This window comes from Phoenix dactylifera, chromosome 3 (assembly GCF_051530095.1).
Source record: "Phoenix dactylifera cultivar Ajwa chromosome 3, Ajwa_hap1_PhDact_Kaust_v1.1, whole genome shotgun sequence".
Taxonomy (NCBI): Eukaryota; Viridiplantae; Streptophyta; class Magnoliopsida; order Arecales; family Arecaceae; genus Phoenix; species Phoenix dactylifera.
This window is the reverse complement of record NC_143192.1, coordinates 49,764,505-49,791,546: the sequence shown is the minus strand read 5'-3', so window position 1 is coordinate 49,791,546 and position 27,042 is coordinate 49,764,505. Positions and strand designations below refer to the sequence as shown.

At 39.6% G+C, this 27,042-nt stretch overlaps 2 protein-coding genes and 1 non-coding gene across 3 annotated transcripts; 2 read left to right on the top strand and 1 right to left on the bottom strand.

The window, feature by feature from the left end:
- The first annotated feature begins 347 nt into the window (after positions 1-347).
- LOC103711815 (abscisic acid receptor PYR1-like) lies at positions 348-1,801 on the top strand. The gene has a single exon (XM_008798100.6). It carries the CDS (start codon positions 471-473, stop codon positions 1,113-1,115), a length of 645 nt encoding a protein of 214 aa, XP_008796322.4. The 5' UTR covers positions 348-470; the 3' UTR covers positions 1,116-1,801.
- A 10,476-nt stretch (positions 1,802-12,277) lies between these two features.
- TRNAM-CAU (transfer RNA methionine (anticodon CAU)) lies at positions 12,278-12,362 on the bottom strand. The gene is given in 2 exon segments: positions 12,278-12,313; positions 12,325-12,362. It is a non-coding gene; the product is annotated as a tRNA-Met (tRNA).
- A 1,419-nt stretch (positions 12,363-13,781) lies between these two features.
- LOC103711816 (diacylglycerol O-acyltransferase 2D-like) lies at positions 13,782-26,632 on the top strand. The gene is made up of 9 exons (XM_008798101.5): positions 13,782-14,443; positions 14,759-14,833; positions 14,950-15,035; positions 15,447-15,553; positions 15,691-15,846; positions 15,997-16,083; positions 16,179-16,276; positions 21,582-21,669; positions 25,792-26,632. The coding sequence occupies exons 1-9, from the start codon at positions 14,265-14,267 to the stop codon at positions 25,891-25,893; spliced, it is 978 nt and encodes a 325-aa protein (XP_008796323.5). The 5' UTR covers positions 13,782-14,264; the 3' UTR covers positions 25,894-26,632.
- The last annotated feature ends 410 nt before the right edge of the window (positions 26,633-27,042 follow it).

Genomic DNA, 27,042 nt, shown 5'->3' with positions numbered 1-27,042 from the left:
AAAAATAAGAATAAAAAAATAGAATAGTAAAATAAATGTTTTACAATGGTGTGTATGTGTATGTATATGTGTATATATATATATATATAAATATTAACTTTGGAAGAATATTTATGTAAAATTAGATATTTAGGATAATGCTTAATTATGGAAAAAAATCTAAAATTAAATAGAATATTTTGACGATATTAACAGCAAACTACTATAAAAAGATTAAAAACCCTGTAAGCCTTGGACGTTACTTAGTCCAATTATTACGGTATAGAATAGAAGAGAAATTGATTATTTTTGTTTTTAAAAAATAAATTAAATAATAAAATAGGAGCCACGGCCACGGTCTCATAGGCTCAGCCCAGTCCCCCACCACTCTCCGTCGCATTTTTTATCCCCTAACTCGGTGGTACAAAGAGTAACCGGGATCCGCTTCTATCCACCCCTGGGGGAGGAGGAGGAGGAAGGCGAAGCCATCGATGGAGGGAGGAGGAGCGGAGGAGGAATCTTCGAGATCGGCGGCAGCGGAGGTGGCGAAGCCGGAGATGCTGGCGGGGATCACGGTGGAGGAGCAGGAGGAACTCCGGACGACGATCGAGGCGCACCACGTGTACCGGGTGGAGCCGGGCCAATGCTTCTCGCTGCTGGCCCAGCGGATCCGCGCCCCGGCCGCCACCGTCTGGTCGGTGGTCCGCCGCTTCGACCGCCCTCAGATCTACAAGCACTTCATCCGGAGCTGCGCCATCAAGGGCGGGGGCGATGTCCGCGTGGGCTGCCTCCGCGATGTCAGCGTCATCTCCGGCCTCCCGGCGAGCACCAGCATGGAGCGGCTCGACGTGCTCGACGAGGACCGCCGGGTCGCCGGGTTCAGCATCATCGGTGGTGAGCACCGCCTCCGGAACTACCGGTCGGTGACGACGGTCTCCGAGCTCGGACGGCCGGGGGGAGGGATCTGGACGGTGGTGCTGGAATCCTATGTCGTGGACGTGCCGGAGGGGAACACCGTAGACGACACCCGGCTCTTCGCCGACACCGTTGTCCGCCTCAACCTCCAGAAGCTAGCCTCGGTCACCGAGGCGATGGCGGCCGCCGCCACCGCCGCCGATCCGGAGAAGGGGAAGTGACCGCGTAGATCTCTCCGCCCTGCCCGGAGAGGAACAAAAGCCCTGGGAGGAGGATGAGGAGAAGACGGGGGAAAAAAATTATTATCATTTTCTAGCTTTTGTTTCCGGGGTCCGTGATGTGAGAATGTCGTAATTTAGTAGACGAAATTACTGAAACCTCCCCATCCTCTCGTGTTCATTTGCTAAAGTCCTCCAGTTTCGGCTGGAGCAAGTGTCTATTTTGTGTGGAATTAGTGACGTTTGTGTAATTTTACCCTTTTTTTTTTTTTTTTTTTTTGCTGAAAACGGAATTTTCCTAGCATGTACCCATATAGTTAAAAAAATTAAAAAGCACAATATTCCGGAGAGCATTGGGCAACTCCGCCTCTTCCATCTAGACGTAGTCTTTCGAATGGTTGGCAACAAAAGAAGCCACCCAATCAATAGCCTCATTGGTGTCTCTAAATATATGCTTCGTCTGGAGCACCAATCCACCACCGATCATGGCCCGAATGTCTCTCAGTAACGGATGGTAATCGCCGACCTTCCTGAGATCTGGCCACCCTCCAAAAGGACCTCTCTCCTCTACAGGGCACGCCGAACGTAGTACAAACCAGATCAGGCCACTCTCAATTTCGCCCCTGATATTGAGGTGTTGAATAAATGGCAACCCCCAGCTGCGATCATTCTGAAATCTGGGCCCTGACAACGAAGCCGCATCTTCCCTCCTGCCGCCCTGCAGGATACATCCATCCAACCAATGATTGTAGCTGAGCCGTCCTCTAGCATGACTGACTGCCCTTGAGATAAGATTTTCATCCAAGGAGCCTTCAAGGCACCACATATTTCCCTTGGGGAAATTTTTTCACTTGGGGAATTTTTATTTTTATTTTTATTTTGGTTAAAATGATCAACAGAGCTAGGTGTTGGCACGGGTGACTTCGCCTGACACTTTGTCAGCGGCTTGGGCTGCCATATCATTTATGTAGCTACTATAGATAGAGGCTAGCCTAGATCTGCACGTGTGGCTCAGGTTGTCTGAGACAAAAATTTAAAATGATGATTCGGATGGTGTTTTACGGGCAGAGTTCTGAGGCTGGCGATTAAATGCCAACATGTGCCTTGATTTATTAGTCATGGCTTCGCTTATGGGCTGGTGCGATTGCGTCTATTTTTCATGATCGTTTGAAAGCTTGTCATTATTTGGTGACTGATTTTATTTAGATTATGAAGATCCAGCATTTCGTACATGCGTGAAGATTTATTAATAGTGGATCTAGCTTGTGATCGTTATCTAGCTTGTTTTACTAACGAGCAATTGTTTATTTAAATCTATTAATTTCAATGCAACAAATGCAAGAATTGTTTAGTCTGAATTGGCAATGCACTTGGAAGGTCTTGAGCACTTAAGCACAGCCAAGAACCTATAATTATAGTTTTCTGGTTAGCCTTTGTGGATATAGTTTTAGAACGTTATAAATTATATTAGAGCTAACAGTCCATAACTGTATGGAGCACGTTGCCTTTACTCGAAAGGTTGCCACCTATGTAGTAGTTTAGCTCTAGTACATGATCTCCGCTAGAATCATATCTTTGATCATCAAGATGCCCTATTTGATCATGGGAGTTATACGTATGGGTTCTTCCTTCTTTGGTTAGAGCATGCTCGAGGATCTTCATGGAGATGGCTATCAGGTTTTTCAGGATTAGACTATAAACGGGTAATAAAATGATCGATGGATGCACTAAAGATAATAACCTCCATAAATCAATACACACTCAAGTGATGGTGGGGATAGATTAGATTTGAGATACTTTCTCATCCCTTAATTAAAAATCTCTTTAAAAAATTATAGGTAGGCTGAATATCCTGTTCTAGTGCATGCATGAGAGGCATGAATGAAAGATGCACATAGAAAGAGATTGAAAAGAAAACAAAAAAGGGAAAGCATAAACAAATAGAGAGAATGTAGCCTGGGTATAGGATCTAGTGGAATCCTTGAGCATCCTTGTGGATCACAGTAGCTCCTCCAGCTCTACCATTTCCAAGCAACATGATTCTCTTAAAGCATCCCATCGTTCAAGTATTGAAGTGGATGCAAGTGACTCATCGTCCTACTAAGAGGGGGGAGTAGAGAGCTATTCATAGAGACTCTAAAGGGTGGATAAGCTCTGCCTATCTTCCATTCAAATTCAAAAATCTAGCAAAACTGAAGCACACAGGGATAAGAAGGCTCAAATGCCACAAAATTGGTGTCTGAGAGTTACTCCCAGACATCCGGAGCTCAACTCTTGGTGTCCAAGAACTAGAATGCTGTTCGCGAGATCGTCTTAAGTATGCGAAAATTTAAAATTTAAATCTAACATCAATATAGTGGCGACGACATGCTCAGATATCATATACCTACCGTCAGAACCAATGGAGTAAAAGTTTAAAATATCAAAGAAAAATTGCTTTGGAACGTTCTGATGCTATATCATTAGCTTCAGATGATAAGGATGCTAAAATTCTAGTGTCCGAGCATCCCAGATGGTTAGAATAAAGGTTATGTGTAATGTGCATGCTTTCGGTGATGAATGAGGCTTCTTTTTTTTTTTTGGTGAGGGGGCAAAATGATTGAGACTTTAGAGATGTATTAAACCCAGGTTTAGGAGCATCGCATTAGCTGACACATAGAAGATATTGCATCACGAGCTTTCTAACGTTGGTCATGAGCTAATTGTGGTATTTCTATTTTTAACTAGACCCATATTAATCATGATTCAGAAGGTTTTGACTATTTGTATAAGGTAATTTCTAAATTATAGTTTTCTAGTTAGCCTTTGTGGATGAGAGGAACTATAGAAACAAAGAGACAAAATGGGGAAAGAGATGTACTATATCTTTTAACCTAAAATTTTTTTCTTAACTAGACACCTAAAATATGTGGATCAAATGATCTAAATTCAAAGACTCTGAAGTAAATCTATTTTGGTTTTGAAAAGAAACAATAAGGGAGCTTTATGAGGGTGGCAACTAATGTTATTTGCATTAGGATTAGGATGTCAATGATTAGGAATGACAATTTATGACCCGAACCACTAACTTGACCTTCGATCAACCTGCTTAGAGCAGGTTTTAGATTTGGTATAAACAAGTCCGGGTTATAAACGAGTTTACCCGCCTAAATCTATTTATGGGTAATGCGTATTCAGTTGACTGACTTACGGTAAGATTGGTCTATATTTATATTTATGATCATTTTTTATTTTAATAGATTTTTGATCCAACCTATCTTAGTTTTGACCTAACCCGAATGCCACCCGTCTGAATAGTCTAGATTTGATTTTCGGCGCTCACCATAATTTTGGTTAAGTTTTTTCTTTTTTGTTTTAGTTCTGAAAAAAATGAGATAGGATAGCTTTACCATTTAGAAAAATGAAAAAAAATATAGTATTCTGTCGTGAAAAGTGACCCTTGAAATCACAAAGGTATCACTTGAATGTGGAAGAGAATAACTAAAAAGTTCAGATTAATGATTTGCTTAGCCCTTATTATTCCTCTCACTGTCCTCGATCTCCTAGGATGAATGTAATGAAAATCTAATTTTGAGAGAGTATCTAAGAAACCGAGATTTTTCCATTCAATCAAAATAAAAAAAGTTTTCCGGTCATACATAGCTCTAGCCGATCAACCCTCTTATATAACTGAAAAGCGACTAGTTCCATTTCTCTCACAAAATGCTAGCTCCGAGTTCCAAAAGTTCCATGACATCATCAACAGCAATCGTCCTCACGTACATATCTCGGTCTGACTTTAATCATTTTTCTTTTGAAAATTTGTTCAGAACCTATTTTGCATCAAGAACAAACTGTCAATAACATAAATTTCTTTTATTAGGAAAATGTTCAGTCTTCTCCAAAATCTCTCCGAACACGTCCCTAACTCGATCTCTTTTTTTTTTTTAATCCTGAACGGCAACATTTTTCCTAGAATATGAATGGCAAACCCTTAAGTCTCATATGGTGCATTAAAAGAGCCCAACTAAACAACTATAGCTGCCATAATCTCCCCCAAGTCCCTAATCATACATGCTCGACTTCTTCCTACCAATGCAAATTTGTTCTAACTATTATTATCAGTGCAGGCAGCGTCAGATTGATTTTACTTAAAATTTATGGTCTGGAAAAATATTTTCATAAACTCTCAAGAAATTGCACCCATACGCTGATACGCCTCCGCCAGAAGCAAACCGATGAGCTGAAGTGGACTTGGAGAGTCTTCCATGTAATCCACGTCCTCCACAAAATTGGTTTGCTTAGCAAATTGGTTTGCCTTCACGAAATATAAGTTGTCTTAAATATCTGAACAATTTCTTTAATTTTTACACAAGAATTCAAATCCATTCAAATATAATAACAAGCACTACGATCAGTTCGTAGTCAGCTCCAATAGACCTGCACTGCAGTATGCCCTAGTCTACAAGGGTCATGGGCGGCCGAATGCTCCAATACTATTTCACTTCAAAATGACTAGCTATAAGGTATTATTTGAGTTAAGTACCCATGATCTACTTAATGTATATATCTGAACAAAATGGCCGGATAATCTACTCACTGTATAAGAGTTATCTTTTACTCGAAGGTGGGCGGCCTTGGAACGAAGCTGTGCGGATACCCTCGCATGCTGCTCTTATCCATTATATTAAATGAAAGAAAAGAAAAGCTTCAACCTATATCTTAACTTAGGAACCGTAGTCCCTGAAGCCCGAAGTGAGAGAGAATGTGTAGGTGGGTGGAGCATTTACATTTCCATAATGTGTGGACGTACATATCATTGATATTATAAATAGAGCATGGTATCGCAGGCGTCTCAAAAAGTGCTTTGAATCACTGAATCTAGGCCATATGATGGTCAGTCACTTCGGTTAGTGGTGTTGCACTAGCAAATTAGAAGATAATGTCCTTTTAGACCATTTGTAACCTTTTCGATTAGAGATCTAAATCTCTCTGCCTATTTAGAAAAAGTGCTAAGCATATTCGGCACTGAAACGCAAAGAAGCCGCCCATTGGAAAGGGAGGTTAATTTTACCCACCTTTTAAGTTTTGAGTGGGTCTTGCTTCCTTTTGGAGCCAATCAGTACTTACGAGCAAAAACATTTGAAAAAAACCGACGCAAAAATATGAGCATAAAGAGCCATGGATGAAGTCCTACCTGTGATGTCTAAAGTAATTTTACCCACCTTCAAGAGTAGCTGAAATAGCACACGGCTAGATGGATTTTGATCTACCTGTGAAATACGAATGCACTTTGTATGCAATTTTGGAGCTGGACTTAGATTTTTTTTTCTCGGAAGCTCATCATATCGCAATTATATGTTAAAAGGAAATTTTTACGTGAAAGAATATTTCCTACTTGCATGCAAGAGCATGATTTCTTTTGTTATTTTTTTTTTTTATCATCACCAACACGCGCGGTGGTTGTATCTTTCTTTACTTAAATCCCATAGATATGAATAGCGCTCAATCTCAGGAAATTATTAATCTAGTTAATGCTCAAACACCTATACGACAGCTTATTCTACATGACATACTAATTGTTGCTTGACCTTAATTATTCCTTAACTTGTCCAGTCTCAATTGAATCCTTAGCGAAACTATCCCGCACAGTGTATAGTGATCTCTTTTATCTTAGGAACAAAAATCTAATATTTGTTTTAAAAGAATAAGTTGTGATATCTCGCAAGAATAATGTGCTAAAGATTCAAAAATACTACAATTTGTACTAGAATGCAGATTACAAGTTAGTTTAAAATGGATACAATTTTCTAAATCATGTGTTAATTTGTTTTCCTTCCTCATAGTCAAGCTAGTGGTTTGGTGGTCACTTTTTTTAAAATCACAGGCGGTTGCTTTCCCACACGACAATGTCGCATGAGAGGGACGCAGCTCAAGTTGGCCAACTTGGACAAGTATTTTAGAATGTCATTGTATAAGGTGAAGCTGCCTTTGGAAGATAGTGCTCCGCCGATCATTATTTCAAAGCAAGGACAAAAAAAAAAGGGAAGGACAAAAGTGTCTCCATATTCTTTCTACATTGTTCTATCCGGAGAACATATATATTATACACTAAATAAAAATGCTTGGAAGAAACATCAAGACAAGGTTCGACTTGCAAAGGGAGATCTCTTTCGCAATGTAGACGTGCATGTAGAGAATAAGATGAGGTTGGTAGTGGATTGGCTCATCAGCTTAGCTTTCTTTCTGCTTTGGTATACACATTTGGACATATTTATATATAGAATTGTGGATGAGGAGGGGCTAGTAGGAAAATTAAAGTGCAGCAACATGAGGCCACGTATGCTTCTAATTGTTCTCTTCCTTTGGATGCATGTAAATCTGTGGATAACCCTCTTTTCAGAAGATAAGAGAGTGATGGCTCTTGATCACCATATTCACTTCTATAGTTTTTAGATTCTAGTGATACAGTTATGTAGTGTAGCTAATTCCATGAAATTAAACTGTGAAAACATTTGAATTAATAGGAGATGTGTGATAGAGAAATTACTTTTATCAACACAGTGGAATTCTGCTGCTAAGTTTAGTCGTCACTGTCCTTCTGCAACTATTTGTGACAAGTTACATTCGAGCGAGAGCTCACTGGCCAAGATATAAAAAGGCTCTGGAACCTAACCTCAAGCTTTTGAGGGTTTAAACTTTAAATCTAATCATAAGTACCATTGTCAGTTCGTGACCAACCCCAATAGATCCGTACTGCAGTGTTCTGTAGTCCACCTGAGCTATAAGCTAGGTCCACTTTAATACAATTTATAATAACTTGGAATGTTATCCAAAAATACTAGCAAGAAAGTATTATTTAGGTTTATTGGTTCTGTATAAGTATTCAAGATCTACCTAGTATATAGTTAATGTCGGACTAAATATATGGCCTCACAGATCCTCGTATAAAGCTCTTAGGTATGATAAATTGGTAGCCCAACAAGTAGGAGAGAAGCAATAGGTCTAGCTAATTTATGATATGTGTTGCAGCAGAAACCTCACCACAGAGATTAGGAGAGCCCCAAGTAATTTCTATTATTATTTAGTCAGTCAAGGACTCAAAGAATCAATTGATGCCTTCCACTTATTTCTATGACATAGCCGAGAAACTCTTCGATGTGACAATGAAATAGCCGAGAAACTCTTAGATGTGACAATGAACCAAATAAAAACATTTTTCATATCTAATTTCTTCTGAAATCGTGAATTATAGTAAAAGAAACCAAGCTCAGCTTGATAATTCGCTACTTCATCTGGAAACTTATTAACTTTTTTTTGGGTAAAGTAACTTTTATTAACTTTTCAAAAACAAGGATCCTTTGCAAAAAAGACGCAAGAACAGTGATAATCATGTTACATGCCACATTTTAATGTAGTGCTTCGTGGGTAAAGATACCAAAAATAAGGTCCCAGCATCTTGTCAATTATATTTCCTCTGCTTCCTTATAAGCTCATCTAGTCTTGGTAACGCCTCTTGGCTTAAGTTTGAGGTAGGTTTCTTGATATAAATCTAGACCAGTTCGTCAGATTATGTTTCAGGAAGTCATAGGCATGGTGTCTTTGGGGTGGCAGGAAAGCAATGCTACAGTCTAGTGGCTGCATCTCTATTAGGAAAAGGGAGGAAGGCACTGCGTTGGAATGTTTTCCCTAGCGATTGACATGATTATTTTTTCCAATTTTTTCTATGAAATTATCGCACTGATGAATTATAAAAGAATTAAAAAATAGAGCTTCATGGAAGTGCAGTATAATATAAAAACGTCCGTAGTGCAGGAGAATTCTGAAAGCTTCTGACGCGGAAAGTTTGAGTAAATTTTCAAAGTTTTTTTGCCGGGATCATATATTCTGCCTTGAATCAGGTAATTTTTCTGGAACTTGTTAACTTATAAATTAACTCCCGCTATTTATTTGGTCCAATTGATTTTTTTTTTCTATTTTTGGAAAAATAGCACACTCTTAGTATCATATATCTACCTGCATTCAAAAGTTTGGATTATAATTAGAAAAATCTGTCGGACCATCATTCTTTATTTTTATTTTTGCATATATAGGTAATTAGAAAATTTGGCGTTCTTTTTTTGGTATAAAAAAATGGCATTCATATAGTTCTCACATAAGTACAGTCTACCAAGTTAAAAGAAATAAAGTGATACAAAGGGTAGGGTATATCTGCGACCCTGGTCTAAATGAGCCCGCTGAATGCCGGGCCACAAAGGATGCGACTCAGTCTACCGCACTATTCGCTTTCCGATGCACATATGCTATTTGGAAAGAGTCGGTCTCCCTGGCCAAACCACGGATCTCGCGAAGCAGCGGGTGCCCCTCTCCATCCGGAACCACACCCCATATCCTGTCAACCACCGTAACAGAATCCCCCTCTAGGAATATCCTGTCGGCTCGAAGGGCCCTCCTCGCATAGGACATACCCTCCCAAGCAACCTGCAGCTCCACCTCAATGATGTCCCGACCGGTGGTGCATCTCCCTCTAGCTGCAATCAGCCTATCCAGATGATCTCTAATCATAAAGCCCATTCCTCCATGTGTTCCATCCACCGACCAGCTACCATCGAAGCTCAATTCGAGATGACCAAGGGGTGGGGGTACCCAAGAGAAGAAGGTAAATATGCGCACTGTGACAGCAGAGCGGGTATCCCAAATGTCCCTGGTCATCCTAGAAGTGAACACCATAGTAGTCATGATGATCTCCCTCGGATGGCGGAAGGCCCTGCCCACCACTGTACTAGGCGATGATCCCTGGCCCTTAAACATGCGGGCATTTCTGTCTAACCAGATGTGATAAGCCATGTATGCCCTTATGATCCCCACCTCGACTATATCAGGTCTCCTCACGGACTCTCTCAGATGGTGTAGCAAATCCTCTGCTGACTCCAAAGCCTGGTGGAAAGGAACAAAGGAATTCTCCCAAATCTGCACTGTCCTGGGGCACACCAAGATAGCGTGGCTGATGGTCTCCTCAATATCTGGGCACACGTCACAGTACGGGGGATCTGAACACCTCGTCCAACTAACATCCTCCTAGTTGGTAAGCAACCCTATGCCAACTTTCAGATGAAGAGAGCAACACGAGGGTGTATCAGCATCCTCCATATCCAACCACCATCCATCTGTCGATCCGGCTCCTCGGTCATCAAAGCCTGAATGTCCTTGGCCTACACCCTCGATCTCCCAGTCGACATCCATACCAATCTGTCAGCCTCCCTCTATGACGGAAGGGGTAGGGCTAGAATCCTCTCTGCTAGCTAATCCCCAAAAGCCTCCCGGATCAGCCCCGCCCCATCCACTCTCCCCAGGTTCGATCAGATCACTGACCCTATGCTCTACTAGCCTGGCCGTGTCCAAGAAGGTCGGCAGTCTGCATAATAGCCACTTAGTCACCCAACTATCCTCCAGGATGTCGATAGCCTGCCTATCACCAATCGCCCATTTGATTCCCGGAAGCACCACCAGGGCTCTGGCACACATCTCCCTCCAAATCGGAGACCAATGATGCTGAGCTCTAGTGGGCCTTGCCAGTGGCAAAACCCCATACTTGGCCCTCATCAAAGATGCCCACATACTGTCAGGCTCCAGAACAAACCTAGCTGCATACCTCACCACCAGGACCTCTCGTCGCATCACTAGTGAAGGTACTCCCAGTCCGCCAACCCTAGTTAGCTGACATAATACCTCCCAGGCTATCAGGTATATGCCCCCTCTGCCTTCGCTCCTCCCTCATATGAAATCTTTGAATATTCGCTCCATGTTCCTCAGCGGTCTCATAGGAGTGACTAAGTTGGATAGCAAGTAGACCGGAATCGAACTGGGCATTGACCTCACTAGTGTGATCCTACCCATCATGGATAGGGCATGCATCTGCCACTCCTCAAGTTTGCGCTGATGCTGAGTTCCATGTAGGAGCAATCCGAACTGCAAAGACGCTGCCCTAGGATCAAGACGCCCAAGTATCTCAACACACCTTCCTGCTCTCCAATCCCCAAAATGTCCATGATGTCTGCCTTCACCTATGACTTGGTCCTTGGGCTAAAGCACACCGCTAATTTAGTCAAGCTTACTTGTTGCCCAGATGCACCATAGTAGTCCCATAAAATCCTTCTGATCGTCCGTGCAGCCTACCTCGTCGCCCTAGCTAGCAGCAAGTAGTCATCAACAAACAACAAATGAGAGATGGGAGGGGCATCCTGCACTGGCCTGTAGACCTCCAATACCTGAGAATCCACTGCATGGCGAAGGGACCTGGAGAGCACATCTGCACAAATGATAAAAAGCAGTGGGGACAAGGGGCAATCCTGGCGAAGCCCGCCCGAAGACTCAAAGAAGATCGATGGCGTATCGTTCACCAAGATTGAGAAGGAGGGGGTCTTGACGTATTCCATCACCCATCTGATCCAGATCTTGTGGAATTCGAAACCCTCCAGTGCTATGAGGAAACTCCAACTCATTCTATCGTAAGCTATCTCCATGTCAAGCTTGATCCCCATCAAACTCCTCCTGATCGGAGCCCTCCTGAGATCAAACATGAACTCCTGCATAATAAGCACATTATCCAATATGCTTCGCCCACCCACAAAGGATCCCTGCTCTGGGCTGATGATCCTCGAGAGAATGCTTCTCAATCAGGCTACCATGATCTTCGTCGTAACCTTATACAAAGTGGTATATAGGCTAATCGACCTAAAATGTCCCAGCTCTGTAGTATCTTGCCGCTTCGGAATCAGTATGACGAAGGTTCTCTTCTAGTCCGAAGACATCACTCTTGTGCTGAAAAACTGCTGAATAGCCTCCGTCACATCCTGCCTAACAAACATCCAGTACCTCCGAAAAAACATCGGTGGAAAGCCATCCGGCCCCGATGCCTTGTCCTCCTCAAGCGTCCTTTGCGGCTCACCACTCTGAAGGCTTCATTTGGGCAGATCATGGGCCGTGTCATATTCGCTATGTAGCATTTTACTTTTTGATTTTGTTAGCCGCATTCACATCCGTGGTATGTGAATCACCGTTGTACTAAAAAAATAATTATTATTTTAAAAATTAAATCTGCAAAAGCATTATACTTCATTTATATAAGTCCATGCAATTATTATTTTTTAGAAATTACTGTGTGGTTAAAAAATTTTAAACGTTATTGGGGTGAGAGAGGCTCGAACTCTCGACCTCAGGATCACTCAACAGCTATGAGACCTACGCGCTAGCCAACTGCGCCACCACCCCTTTGAGTGCTACTTCAGGATTATAAATAGGAAGAATCCATTCCTAAACGCAATACAGCCCAGCGCAATCTAGTCCTCGCACGAACCTTTAAGAAGAGTAGGCAATGCTAACGTCATTTAGAATTGAACCCCACCCTTTCTACCTGGCTGTACGAAACAAGCCAAGATTCAGTAGTAATTGGGCACCACCATCCGATGATGCACCGGAGGATAGAGGCAAACTTCATACAGATGATAATTGTTAGTACTAAAGGGCCCATGCACCGTCCTAGGGACTCAGGGATGACCGTGTTGTTGTGCTATAGACGTACGTGAAAGTAGCTATTTTTTTTTGGGTAGCTGATGGGGAACCAGTGTAGCGCAACCTTGGTCCCCATGCAAACTTTTGAGAATGTTGATCTGGAAAAAGAACGGGTAGGAAAGATTTGTCATGAAGGTTTTCACAAAAATATACTGATAGATTAAAGATAATACAATTTTGCTCTATTTCCCTGCTCGTGAAAAGAAGGATTCATATATATAATGAGATCAAAGCAAGGCTGACGCCCTCCAGGATCGAACTCACCCTTTCTACTCGGCCATATGATTCGATCCAAGATTTGGTGGTAATTGGCTAAATTCTTTACCATGCAACAATGTTGTGATTGGCTTAATTTGCACATGAATGCCGAAGCTCAAGCCTATTCTTTTGCTTTTCCATTTTTTTCAAGGTAACTGGAAGGAAAAAGCGCAAGAACTTTGATATCCATGATGACAAGGATAGTAATCAATTACTAAATATTCTGTTGCAAGATCCTGGACCCCCTTCTTCAATCCGAGAAATACATGGGTGGGCATGGGAAAATTCCAGAGATCACTAGCCCAAAGTCATTTCACTTCCTTCGAGGTCATGCTATATAGATGGGCATCACTTTTGGAAACAAGTTTCTTGTGAACAAGACTCCATCGTTTCCACGTCTCAGTGTTTCCAACATTATTCCAAAGTCAGGTTCCATGAGATTAGCTGCTCACTAGGCAAAAATCATATTCCAAATTCCTTATAACAAAGAATTAAGTGACTATTCACATTGTTGCCGCATAAGCATACTGCTCAATCACATTATTTGAATCGATGGGAAATCGTTTCGGTTCTTTTTCCACATAGCACACATTCATTCTTTCTTAGCAAGAATCTTTTCTGTGTGCAGTCGATTCTTGAGCGCAATTCATATAAAAATACTCACTTTTTTTGGTAAAGCCGCCTTCCACAGGCTCTTATAAAAATAACAGCGAAGATTGTCATTATTAAACAAATTATAGAAAGAGTTCACTGTAAAACAATCTCCTTATGAGAGTTTTCACATTAGAACATCACCAATTCGAGATGGTCTTATATAAGAGAGAGCTTTTTTTAAGATATATAATTGATCCATCTGTTGTCTTGCAAGAAGTTTTTTTTTTTACTTTCTAAGAAAGTATTTTTCATGACTACTACAAAGCAACCATGCGGACCTACCTCACTACATTGCCGGCCTTTCATTATATATGTGGGCCGTCTGATGTAGGTTCACTCTTGCGGTGCATTGTTGGTGGGGTATAACTTTCTATTTAAGTAGAGCTTGTCGTAGGTTGTTTCACCTGTCTCAAGCCTGAACTATATTAATAGTTAGCCGAGCTCCGAGCCAAATCTATTTAAACTTTAATATTTTATGTACCTAAGTCCGACCGATGATCAGCTCGCTGTCATCGGAGGGTCAATTCGGGACGAGAGTTCCGGCGGCGCCTGCACGTTTGAATATTCTGCCAGGCTTTTAGGCTCTCTCCAGTCTCCACGCCAAACAGACCCCCGCTCTTTCCTCTCTTCTTCGTTTTGTTCGTCGTCCATTCTTGCGGGTTGACATCCCTCTGTTTCACGCGACGACCAATGGAGGAACCCGAGAGGAACCCTACGGGGAAGAGCACAGAGATGACCGTGATCCGGTCCACTAACCATTCGACAGCCCACGCGCTAACGGCCATGCTCATTTGGCTCAGCTCCATCCATCTTAACATTCTCCTCTTCCTCCTGCTCGTCATCTTCTGCCGCACCACCATTGTTTTCTTGTGAGCTCCAATGCCTTCCATCTTCTTTTCTTCTTCTTCTTCTTCTTCTTCTTCTTTTTATATGTATATTAATGTGAGCTCCAATGCCTTTCATCTTCTTTTCCTCTTCTTTTTCTTCTTTTTTTTTTTATATTAATGTGAGCTTCATTGCCTTTCATCTTCTTTTCTTCTTCTTTTTATATTAGTGTGAGCTCCAATGCCTTTCATATTATTTTCTTCTTGTCTTCCCCCTTTTTCTTATATCAATGCTGTTTTTATTTGTTTCATATTAGTTAAAATCGGGGAAGAAATTGAAATTTTCTCTATTTAATTAAGGATACTAGGGTTGATTGTCCTGTTATTGATAGTTCCTGTGGACGATAACAGCAAGCTCGGGCAAGCTTATGCGAGGTGATCTCTCCTTTCTTTCTTTTCTTTCAAATTTGTTTTCTTGTTGCATTAGAGATACTAATATTATGTGAGGTCGAACGTTTTAAAAATAATAATAATAATTTTTTTGGTAGCAGGTATGTTGGCAAGTATGCACCCGGCTACTTCCCTGTTACGGTTCATATGGAGGACGCCAGGGCATTTGATCAGAACAAGGCATATGGTGAAGTTGATTATTTTTTCCAAATTGCAGAAGCTATACGTTTATTTGCATATACTTTGCATCAGGGGAGAGGAAGAGGAAAAAAAAAGATAACGTTTTATGGTGTATCATTTTGGATTTTTACAGCATGCTTTTATTTACCCCTATAATACGATGATTTCTATCTAGCTGCTTTATGTAATTGAAATTTACATTAAATAAGAACTTTAGGATTCCGTAGTTTACATGCCTATAAATTATTTTGGCAGCAAGATTTTATGTAAAACTAGAATTTATAAAATATAATTATATTATTACATAGGAAATCAGATGATGTTAGGTCATATCCAAGTTGGTTTCTCGCATCAAAGAGCTCTCATAATGAAAGAGTGATGCTGTCATAATTTTGGTATTGTGCTCTCTATAATGTAGTCCTTGCTGCTGAGCCACACTCAGTATTTCCCATCGGATGTCTATCTCTTTTGAGCTTTACTGGATTGATGCCTCTGTCTAAGACTAAAGCTCTTGCGAGCACTGCTGTAAGTTTTCATGCTGCAGTTCCTTGCTTTCATTTCTGTTCTTCTATGTTCTTCTTGGAACGTTGTAAAATCCAAAGCAAGTGGTGGCAAAATTGAAGCTTTGCATGTTCTGGAAAATAGCTTAATATTTTGTTCAGATGTTCTGTACGCCCTTCCTCAGGCAAATGTCAACATGGATGGGACTCGTCCCTGCTACAAAGAAGAACTTCATCAGGTACCTGGAAGCTGGTTATAGCTGCATAATCATTCCAGGAGGAGTCCAAGAAATCATTTATATGAACCATAATTATGAGGTCTGTGGAATTCCAGGCCACGGGCTATCGACTTAGCTCAAATTTATTACTCTATGTGCCCAAAGGCAGAATTTTTGCATTGTTTTCTCAAATGAACTGAATGAGTTATGCACACCGAAGATAAATTAGCATGCGGCATGTTATTAACAGGTTGCGTTTCTGAAACGAAGGCGCGGCTTTGTACAAGTTGCTATTGAAACAGGCTCTCCTTTAGTCCCTGTCTTCTGCTTTGGTCAGGTTAGATGGATTTCATTGTTTTGCTCTTTATTTCCATACAATATCTAGCATTCATTTGATCCATATTGCTTTATCTTGAAATTCGTTCTTTGCAGACTAACGTGTATAAATGGTGGAAACCTCAAGGGAAATTTTATATTCATGTTGCTAGAGCAATCCGTTTTGCACCGTTAATATTTTGGGGAGCCTTTGGGTATATCTCTAACTGAATTATATGCATTTAAACAATAGAAGTTGCAGGATATGCTTTTGATTTCGAAAAGAATTGCTTGTTGATTGACTTCTTGGAACATATCTTTTATTCTACTTAAATGTTACATGAACCAAAGTTCATTATTAATTTCCTTATCAGGTTATCAGTTTCCACACATGAACTTGCAATAATCCTTTTATCTGTTATCTCTCATCAGTTTCTTCTTGCTCTCTCTCTCTCTCTCTCTCTCTGTGTGTGTGTGTCTCTGGCGCGTATTCTATTTTTTCTATGCCTTAATCTGTGCTTTTGTCTTTGTATAATGGCTGAGATTGCCAAGTCATTTCTTTCATTGGATTTTTCATGGGCAGCTTGATTTATTTTAAACCAGTTTTACCTCTGGATCTGGAGATCCATTTCTCCTTGTATTGGTAATGGGTTTCCTCTCTCAAGAACTCTTACCTTGCTTAGTTTAAGTCAGAATCTGGCAGATGTCCACTTTTCACTCAAAAAGTTTGTGCTTTTGCGAGTTTATATCACGTGGAGGTGCCTTTTCAATTTCTCTGGTTCCTATATTCTTTCTATGGCCACCTGTCTTCATCCTTGCATTTTGAGTGTATCTATCTTCTCAAATTCATTTTAGACGCTCCTTGATGTCTATTTGATGTTTGGGTGTTGCTTTCTCTATTGGTTCATTGTTTTGACCTCATGATAACCATCATCACTGCAAACATCAAATGCACCTACCTTCCTTTCCTAAGTATTCATATCACTAGTGCAAGCATTAGGTTTGGTTCGTCTTTAATTTCCACTTGTCTCAAATGACCAAAGACCATTAGTTTCACAACACTGGACATGGCTCCTATGGTCTCTAAGCCCTAATTTTCCTTCATTTTTCTAATCCAATGTGGAGTTAGATGGGCCAAAGAATCATGAAAATCTAAGTACACATGTTCATGCTTCTAATAATCCTTAGATGTTAAATGTCGTACTTGTGAAAGGAAGACCTACCTCTCTTGGCCATCACATGGAGGAACTTCAGGCTGCAAAGCCAGGGCCATCAGCCTTCACAACAGAGTATGTAATGATCCCCAACATGGTATCATCAATTGTAGTACTTAATGTGCATGCATCCATAATTTGACCCTATCCTAGGCCATCTTCTTTATCTTGTCTATATTTTGAGACTATCCTATTACAGATAGTTGCTGATCTCACCTACCAATGCAATTGGACTGGTTTTTGTATGACTATAACCAAAACAGACCTGTCCTATAGCTGCTCTTGCTCTGCTCAAGGTTCTCATGATTCCACATTGTTCTGATCCCATTGCTGTGTTCCACCCAGTCAATGCCATCTCAGTTGTTTGTTAGTTTCATTCAAAGATCTATATGCAGTCATCTCCTTGCCCTTGCTCCTTTTGGCGTTTTTGCTGTGATTACCAAGGCCGTCTCAATGGTGTGTATGAATACCTAAATATAATGTCTGTCTTGTGCTGTGCCATCTATGGAAGTAAAGAAGTCCCTCATGTCTGTTTCTAGTATTTCCATATTGCATTCTTTCTGTTAAATATAGCTTCAGATAATTATCTCTTGAAAAAATTCAGACATTTATCACAATTAGAACCTCATTCCTAACTACTCCTCCATCAATATCACCATGTAATTAATATATCTAGGTGATCGATTCAGTCTTCATGATGTCGCCCTTGTTACCCATCCAAAGCAAACCTCTAGCATTCCTTGACATTAAGGACCTTGGAATCTTCACCATGTCCTTTGTTCTTATTCTTGCTTGTTTCTCAAGATACATGTTGCAAGGAAAAATAAAACCAACTTGATTAAATGTGACTGTCGAGCTGATAAAAGCAATCTGATGGAGAATTTAAATAAAAGCTTTTTTCTTAGTGATGGTAAGTTACTTCAGTTTTATCCCTTTTTTGGCTAGTTACTCCAGTTTTATCAGTGTCATTACTTTATGGTAGTATTTTAAGCAACTCCTAGCCCAATATCACAGAAATTGTTGATTTGCTGAGTTAGCTTGCCATGTCATTCATTTAATTCCTATGTGGCCCTATTTCATGATTTTGAATACCTTTGTCGGACCAGCACTCTCCTCTTCTCTTTTACCCTCCTCTTGTGATTATGAGCTCACACTAATGCTAGTCTTGTTGGAAATCCTACTAATTAATGCTTTAGTATGGGATCTTTTATCTCCCTTGGATATTGGCATATTTATGCTTTCACTTCCTGAGGTCCATTCTATTAAGTGATTTGTGGACTGTGATTTGTATTACACAAACTCATGGTCCACATCCAGCGATGGTTCAGGAGCAAGGTGCAGATGTATTGGACTTTTTTGTTGGGAATTTTAAACATAAAGATGAGACTGCAAGCATGCCAGTTGTATCTTTTAAAGGATGTTAATTGAGGGACTACATGATAGATTCAAGTGAGAAGAACAAGAGAAGCCAAGCATCTGGAAATGTGCAATACTCTTTAAGATATGGCTCATGGTAGATATAAACATACAAGGAATATGGTTACCATCGTGAGAATACCATAAGACCGTAAGAAGGAGATATACAATACACAGACTGCATATGTACACTCTAACACCTCCCTCAAACTCACGGTGGATCATAGTTTGAGAGTTTGCTAAGAAGGATAGAGAATCTTGGCATGGTATGTGACTTCGCAAAGAAGTCCTCAATCTGCTGTTTAGAAAAGACATATGATAGAGACTAGAGAGAGTGTCCCAGCAATGTAATGATGTCGAGCGAAATGGTAACCAATTTCAATATACTTGGTATGCTCATGAAACACCGGACTGGCAGCTATCTAAACAGCACTTTGATTGTCATAATAAAGAAGGGTAGGTAGGCATGTCAATGATAAACCCCATATCAGCAAGCAAGCATTTTTGCAACTAAACAACCTCTGCAGTGATGCCAACCATGGCTCGATACTCTGTAGCGACACTCGAGCGAGAGACGGTGTCCTATTTCTTAGCCTTCTAAATTATAAATCTCTAAGGAAGAGACAGTAGCTAGTAAGGGAGTGAGGATTAGTAAAATCACTAGCCAAATCAGTATCAGAATATGTCCAAAATTGAAGCAAAGAAGAGAGGGAAGAAATACGCTCCAAGGAATAAAAATTCGGTTAAGCTCTTCTGGCTGAATCCAACTCTGGGCCTGCCCTTTTGCTAGCTTTTTCATTATGCTGGTTCAACTACTGCTTATGCTGGAAATCTCTCCATCTTAGCAAATTCATTCCTCGGTGCCATGCAAATAGGGAGTAATGTGAAGTACTGTAGAATAGGGAACCGTTCGTGGAGTGACTACTAATTGACTGACCATATGGACAATATAAGCAATATCTAGTCAAGAAATAGTTAGAATGAACTCCCAATAAGCTAAAGATAGCGAGTAGGATCAAGCAAGGGGTTCACCATCATCTGGACGAAGCTCCAACTGAAGCTCAATAGAGGTAGGCTAGGTCCAAGAGTCTCAAGCGAGCGCAAGCAATAATATCCTCATTGTGCTTTCTCTGAGAGAACAGATAATCTTGAGGACTATATTCAACCTTTAGCCCCAGAAAATAAATAGCAAAGAGAATCAAGATCTTTCATTTCAGTGTTGTTGAAGAAACTCCTTGACATACTAGATAAACTAAAGTGTTTGCTCTAGTAACAAACATATCATCTACAAAGGTCCAGCCATGGAAGGAGGAATGGACAAACGTGGAGTAATCATTTGAACTTTGTACATTTTACAAAACCAAATGAGATGATCGCCTGGCTTAGCTTCTCAAACCAGGCCCCTGCCTGAGTCCATACACAGATCGTGGAAGATGAGAAACATGTCGAGGAGGATGTGAAAGCCCAGGAAGAGGAAGTATGTATACCTCCTAATGAAGATCACCATGAAGACAAGCTTTCTTTATGTCTAGCTGATACCGACAAAGTACAGCAATTGCAATCAGTAGTGATCTTGGTGATAGGAGCAAAATTCTCCTTGTAGTCAACTCCATGCTTTCTAAGTAAAGCCACGAGCCACTAATCAAGCCTTGTATCACTTTATGGAACCATGTGAATGAGTTTTCATGTAATAGATCCACTTGCAAGAGATAGGATCTTTCCTAGGTGGGAGAGGAACAGGACATGTTTATGCACACGCAGGGGCAGCCAACTCAACCATAGCCTGCTTCTATTGAGGAATTTGAATAGGCTCCTAGTATTTTTGTGCCCCATGATAACTATGTATGGCTGCTAAAAAAACACTGAAATGAAAACCGAGCAAGTAAGTGTCTATAGTTGTAGAATGATAATCTCGAAGATACTTTGGCACATGATGGTTGTGAGAGGGATCAAAACACTCAGAAAAGAGGAGCAGGATCATCCACTGTAGAGGGGATGGCAGGGTATGCACACTCTATTAGATGTACATATGTAGGCATGGACATATAGCAGGATCATCAACCATAGAGGGGATGGCAGGGTATGCTCACAAGAGATAGACTGCATGAGTACACTCAAAAACTGCCCACACACATTCAAATGCATTTGAAGCACATCTGCACTTGTATGTATTCAGACAAAAACGTATTTGCAAGTTTATCTTTTCTTGTGTGGTCATGTATACATCTATTTTTGTGTAGGAGTGCCATAGTTTCAATAGAAAAGAATTTTGAATATCAAAATAAATGCCAGACACTCTGTTACTTCTTCACTTTATATTGTTTAGGTAAATCCACTGATGTATGTATAATTTATTATTAATTTATTATTAGTTGGACCTGCAGCCTCAAAGCTCAATATAGTCAAGAAAGCCCTTACATGATATAGTATTGAACTTGATGCCTACTGCTGTAAGTTCCATCCTCATGTAAAAATATGACATGGGTAGGATTTGATCATACTTGAAGAGCCAATGAATTTCATGAACTATCATTCAGTGCCCAAAAAGCCTTGTAGGAATGTCATACATCACAAACATGGAGCTCTATGCAATATAATATAAAGCATATTTATGGATTACTGAAAAATATTTCTTATTTGTATAAAGCTGGCAATAAGCAGCGATGTACATATATTTTCTATGAAGCATATTCTGTGAGCTGAAAAAGTACCTGATTTGCTATAAAATACTTCCTAAAATTTTGATCTTATTTTTTATTTTTTAATTTTTGTGTTGCATTTGAATATGTTTCTTGGTCCAAGGGCTTAAAGATGAGACTCTGTTTGTTTTCTCCTGAATAGGAGAAGGTTATAAGAAATCTAACTTGCTGGTATCTTTGTGCCTGTACAGATCACCAATCCCATATCGCAAGCCAATAGACATTATAGTCGGAAGACCAATTGAGATCAGGCAAAATTTGAACCCCTCAAGAGAAGAGGTAAATTTTTGAATGATTTAAGTTCTGATTTTCTAAATATCTGTATATGAAAATTTGGAAGGTATACAGCTAACCCAGCTAGTTTGGGTGACCAGAAAAATTGAATATATATTATATTTTTGGACTCTATGAACAAATTATTCTGTCAAGTTGGCATGCTGTGAACCACAAGTACTGGAGTATAAAATTTATCAGCTGGATCTTTGGCAGGATAAGCTAAGAACTGGCCATATTTTAGTACTTTGTTTACATTCTGACCTTTGCATGGTAGGCATGACTTAACATTCTGTTGGACAAAATGTCGGTTTGATTGTTATTAATGCGCTAAAATATAGTAGTTTGTTGAAGCAACTGATTATAACTTCTAATATTATGAAGCAGCTCAGATTTGCAAGCCTATGCATCATCATCAGTTTGTGGTGAGCACTAGCAAGATCAATCTGAACATGTTTTTATGGTATTTAGAAACTTCTGCCCAGTTTTACTGCCCCTACTTAATAAGGAGGATTAGAAAGAACTAATAGATTCAAAGGGGTCACATGGCTGTGTACCACTATTTTTATTCATCGAGAAATTTATATCAAATTTATTTTGAAAAAAGTATTAGTTGGATTACACACTTTAGAGTTGGGCACTGGGCCGGGCCGCCCACGGCCCGGCACGGCCCGGCACGAAGCGGGCCGTGCCTGGCACGGCCCGCTAGCTACAGTACCGGGCTGTGCCTGGCACGGCCCATTTAAGGGGGCCGTGCTGGGTCACGGGTTTCTGGCCCGCGGGCCGAGCCCGGCACGGCTCGCTTCGGGCCTGGGCCGGCACGGCCCTCTCTTGGCCCGCGGGCCAAGCACGGCACGGCCCATAAGGGCCTGGGCCGGGCCAGGCACGGCCCGTCTCCATAAAAATTAATGCTTCATAAATTTTTTTAATAAATTAATAAATATTGAAAACTAAGAATTTATTAATATAAAGCCACCTTAATGGTGGGGGGTTTGGCATAGACCCCTACCAGTTTATTAATTTAAATCAAAATGGTACATGAAGGGAGGTTTGAACCTTGGTCTGACCTCCAGAATACAATAAGAAAGGGCCGAGGTTTGGACCTTGGTCTGACCTCCAGAATACAATAAAAATGTACAATTATAAAAAATTAAGAAATCTTACTAATCATCAGTGATTCAGTGAATCAGTATTCACTCTTCAGTACTGTTTGTATCATCATCATCAGAGGATGTTGTATTATGTCCACCTTTATCTTGAAGTCTTGCCTCAGCATCCAACCAATCTTTGAAGCAGAGAAGCATCTCCACCGTTTCGCTCGTCATCCTACTTCTCTTTTCGTCAAGAACACGCCGACCTGCACTAAAAGCGGATTCCGATGCTACCGTGGACATCGGCACAGCTAAAATATCGCGTGCAATTGCAGACATAACAGGATATTGATTTTTAACACTCTTCCACCAAGTTAATACATCTAGATTCTCTATTTGATTTTCATCATATGCAGACTGAAGATCATTTCGTAAATAAAATTCTAGTTCACTACTTAAAGATGAAGAAGATGAAGATAAACTTGAAGCATGTGTGTGTTTTCTCTGTGCAATGAATGAAAAAATAGATGACGAACGAGAACTACTAGAAGAAGAAATAGAGGTTTGTACGGAAAATCTAGATCCACGAATTTTTTCATCATATATAGCATAAATATCATAAAGAAGTTGTTTTACCTCATTTTAACAGGTTCAGGATCTTGATTCATATTTTCACAGTATGCATCAAGTAAAATTAGCACGCCATTTAATTTAACTCTAGGATCAAATACAGCAGCTAAGTTATGCATAGGACATATCTTGTCCCAATACTCATTCCATTTAGATTCCATTAGGTCAATAATAGGCATTAAAACATCATCATATCTATGTTCTGCAAATTTTTGACTAATTATATATGCTTGTTGTAAAAATGAACATGAAATTGGATAATAAATACCAGAAAGAACATTGGTAGCATTATAAAAACTAAGCAAAAAATCTTCCAAAATTTTTTCTTTATTCCAATCAGTTTCAGTCAATGTAAAGCCTAATCCACGATCATTAATATATGCACTTAATAAGTTTTTATATGGGTATGCATCATGTATCATGCTATATGTTGAGTTCCAACGAGTAATTACATCAAGTTTAAATTTTTTAAAACGTTTACCATGATTTATACATAGTTCCTTAAATTCTTGAAGTCTTGATCTTGAAGCATGAATAAAAGAAACTGCATTTCTAATTTTTGAAATCACATCTTGAATCATGCCCATGCCAGCTTGAACAGAAAGATTTAAGATATGACATGCACATCTAATATGCAATAAATTTCCATCTAACATAGGATGCAATGAGTCTTTTAATAATGCAACATCAGAATTATTATTAGATGCATTATCAAAAGTAATAGACATAATTTTATCATTAATATTATATGAACATGCAGTTTGATAAATGACATTTGAAATTTGTTGCCCAGAATGTGGAAAATCAAAAGCACGAAAAGCAAGAATATGTTTATTTAATTGCCAATCATTATCAATATAATGAGCAGTAATGGCAATAAAACAATTACTACCTACAGATGCTGACCAAATATCAGAAGTTAATGAAATTTTTACATTTAAAGTAGAAAGTGTTTCAATTAAACTTTGTCTCATTGCTAAAAAGTTAGTCATAGCTACTCTTCTAAATGTACGCCTACTAGTTCTTTTGTAAGCAGGTTGTAGGTTTAATTGAACATATTCTTCAAAATTAAAAGATTCACATAAACTAAAAGGTAATTCATCCTTAACTATCCATTTTACAAGTGCTTTTCTTTGATTTTCATGATTATATGCAAAATTACCTACAAGTAATCCCCCTTGTATATTAAGGGTACTTTGAGTTTGAGCATGAGAATCATGCATCCTATGACTCTCTTGATGTCTTTTTAAATGCCCTGTTCCCCCACTACTACTACAACTATAAAGTTTGGCACATTTTTTACATTTAGCTTTCCAGACTCCATCAACCATAACTCTATCAAATTCATTCCATACAGCACTAGTCCTCTTACGAGAAGAGGTTTGATCTTCACTCGGTTCACTAGTTCTAGAGGAACTAGGAACATGGGGTTGGGGATTAGTTTCTTCTCCCTCAGAAACAGGAGGAATGCCAAACTGACTTTCCTCAAAAGATGACATATCTAAATTGATGAATTCAAAAAATAAAAACTAACCACAAGGAGGAATTGAGTAGAGGGTCGGAGGGCAGAGGTAGAGCCGAGATTCTGAGCTTCCTCTTGTGCTCTCAACAGGAGTGACCTTCTCTTCTCAACAGGAACCTCCTCTTGTGTAGCACTTGAACACTTGCTAAATGCAAACTAAAAATTAAATTGCTAGAAGAACACTTTAGAAGAGAGAAATAATAGTAGTAGAGAAGGAGAGAATAGTTGGTTTGGTGTGGTGAGAATGAGGGAGGAAAGGGCTATTTATAGAAGCCCAAAAAAAAAATTTTCCCAAAATACCCCTCAATTTAGCCGTTTTTGGACTGTTGGGAGGGGCAAATTTGGAAATTTCCCAAAATAGCCGTTGGAAACGGCTATTTTTCTCCCCCCTCTCCAGACGGGCCGTGCCAGGCACGGCCCGTTTGCGCCCGAGACGGGCCGTGCCAGCTTCATAAGCGGGCCGGGCCAAGCACGGCCCGTTTAGACCTCGGGCCCGGTGGGCCTGAGCCGGGCCGGCCCGGCACGGCCCGATGCCCAAGTCTAACACACTTTGAGCCTGAAGCCTGTTACTTGTTTTAATTCTAAGGTAGCCTTTTGGTTATGTCTCACGCTTCTACTCCCGATTAATTCAATTTTGACTTATCTGAAAACAATATATCCCTAGCTTAGGTAGCCAGAGTCCATATCACCATTAAAAATGACTATTCAAATGTACTAGAGCAACTTTATGCTCGGTTGAAGATAATTCAGTTCATATGCTGGAATGAGCTTGGCTAAATCAGTCTATGCCAATACTAACACCTCATGGTTTCATCATATATGTTATATGATGTCTTATACGATTGACAATATTGATGTCTCACTTTTCTCTTGAATTATTTACAGGTTGCAGAAGTCCATGCCCGCTTTGTATCCGCTATTGAGAAATTATTTGTGAGGTACAGAGAGGTCACAGGACTTAATAACATTGAACTGAAAATTGTTTAAGCAATCTTCTTTTTGTTGATTTTCGTTAGGAATATTGAAAAGTGAAAAAAATAAAAATTCTAGCTGATGTTACAAAATCTACTGTTCTTCTGCATCAATATAATTCAGTTGTACAGTAAGGCTCTAATCTCCTTTTCTTCTGTTGATTGCATTCCTAAGACATGGAGCGATGGAAAACAGATTGAACTTTTTATTGAACTTTTTCAAGTGGTCGCTTCTAAGTACAGCAGCTCCATTTATATATGGAAGTTTGACAGTATTCTCTGATACAAATTCTTTAGGTTGTTAGTCCCTTACCTTGTCATATCGATTTAAATCAGCATTGTTTTTAGGAAGGTCTCCTTTATAATTTCTATTCGAGCTATTCTTCAAGAGAACCATTATTAGCTTGCAGATATCTTCCCACTTTTATAGAAATACAATTTTTAATTCTCAATACTGATGCTATTACACAGACTGCAGTATCGCGAGGTATTGAGCTCACATGAGAATTTTTTAGGCCAATCATAACCCTTCTATATGTTACTAAATCATTTCTGTGGTTACATCTGTAAGCATGCTATTGTTGTCTATATATTTATATTGTTTTTAGTTAAGGCCCAATCATGGAAAGCACTTAATTGTAGTTTTATGGTACTCCCAAGTTTCAACTTGTAAAATAAGGGTAGTTTATGGTTTTTAGTATATATCATCGATAAATATTCTGACAAATAGATGTATGATATGTTCATCGTTTTTGGGCAAGAGATCGGGTCTGATTCCAATCCCACCTTATGGTAGTATAAAATACTTTTGCTCAGATGTAATCATATGCAAGCTTTAAATATTAAAAGCATCACGTTTCTTTTTTTGGTTAAGATGTACAAAATCTTATTTATTTAGTTTTATTATGGGCAAAAGAAATAAAAGTTTGCGCTAGAAATTTACATTTGATTTGGATCTCTAACATATATAATTTCTAGTTCTATTAATTTGCTTAGCCATAAGAAAATTCTGTACTTATTTAAGTTTTTCAAGTTATAAAAATCTTTAACATTTTTTTGCATAAATACTATCTTCTTAATTTGCACATTAATTCCCCAGATTTTTATATTTGCATACCAACCGCCAAAATTATACCTATTAGACATATTAGCCTTTCAATTTGTT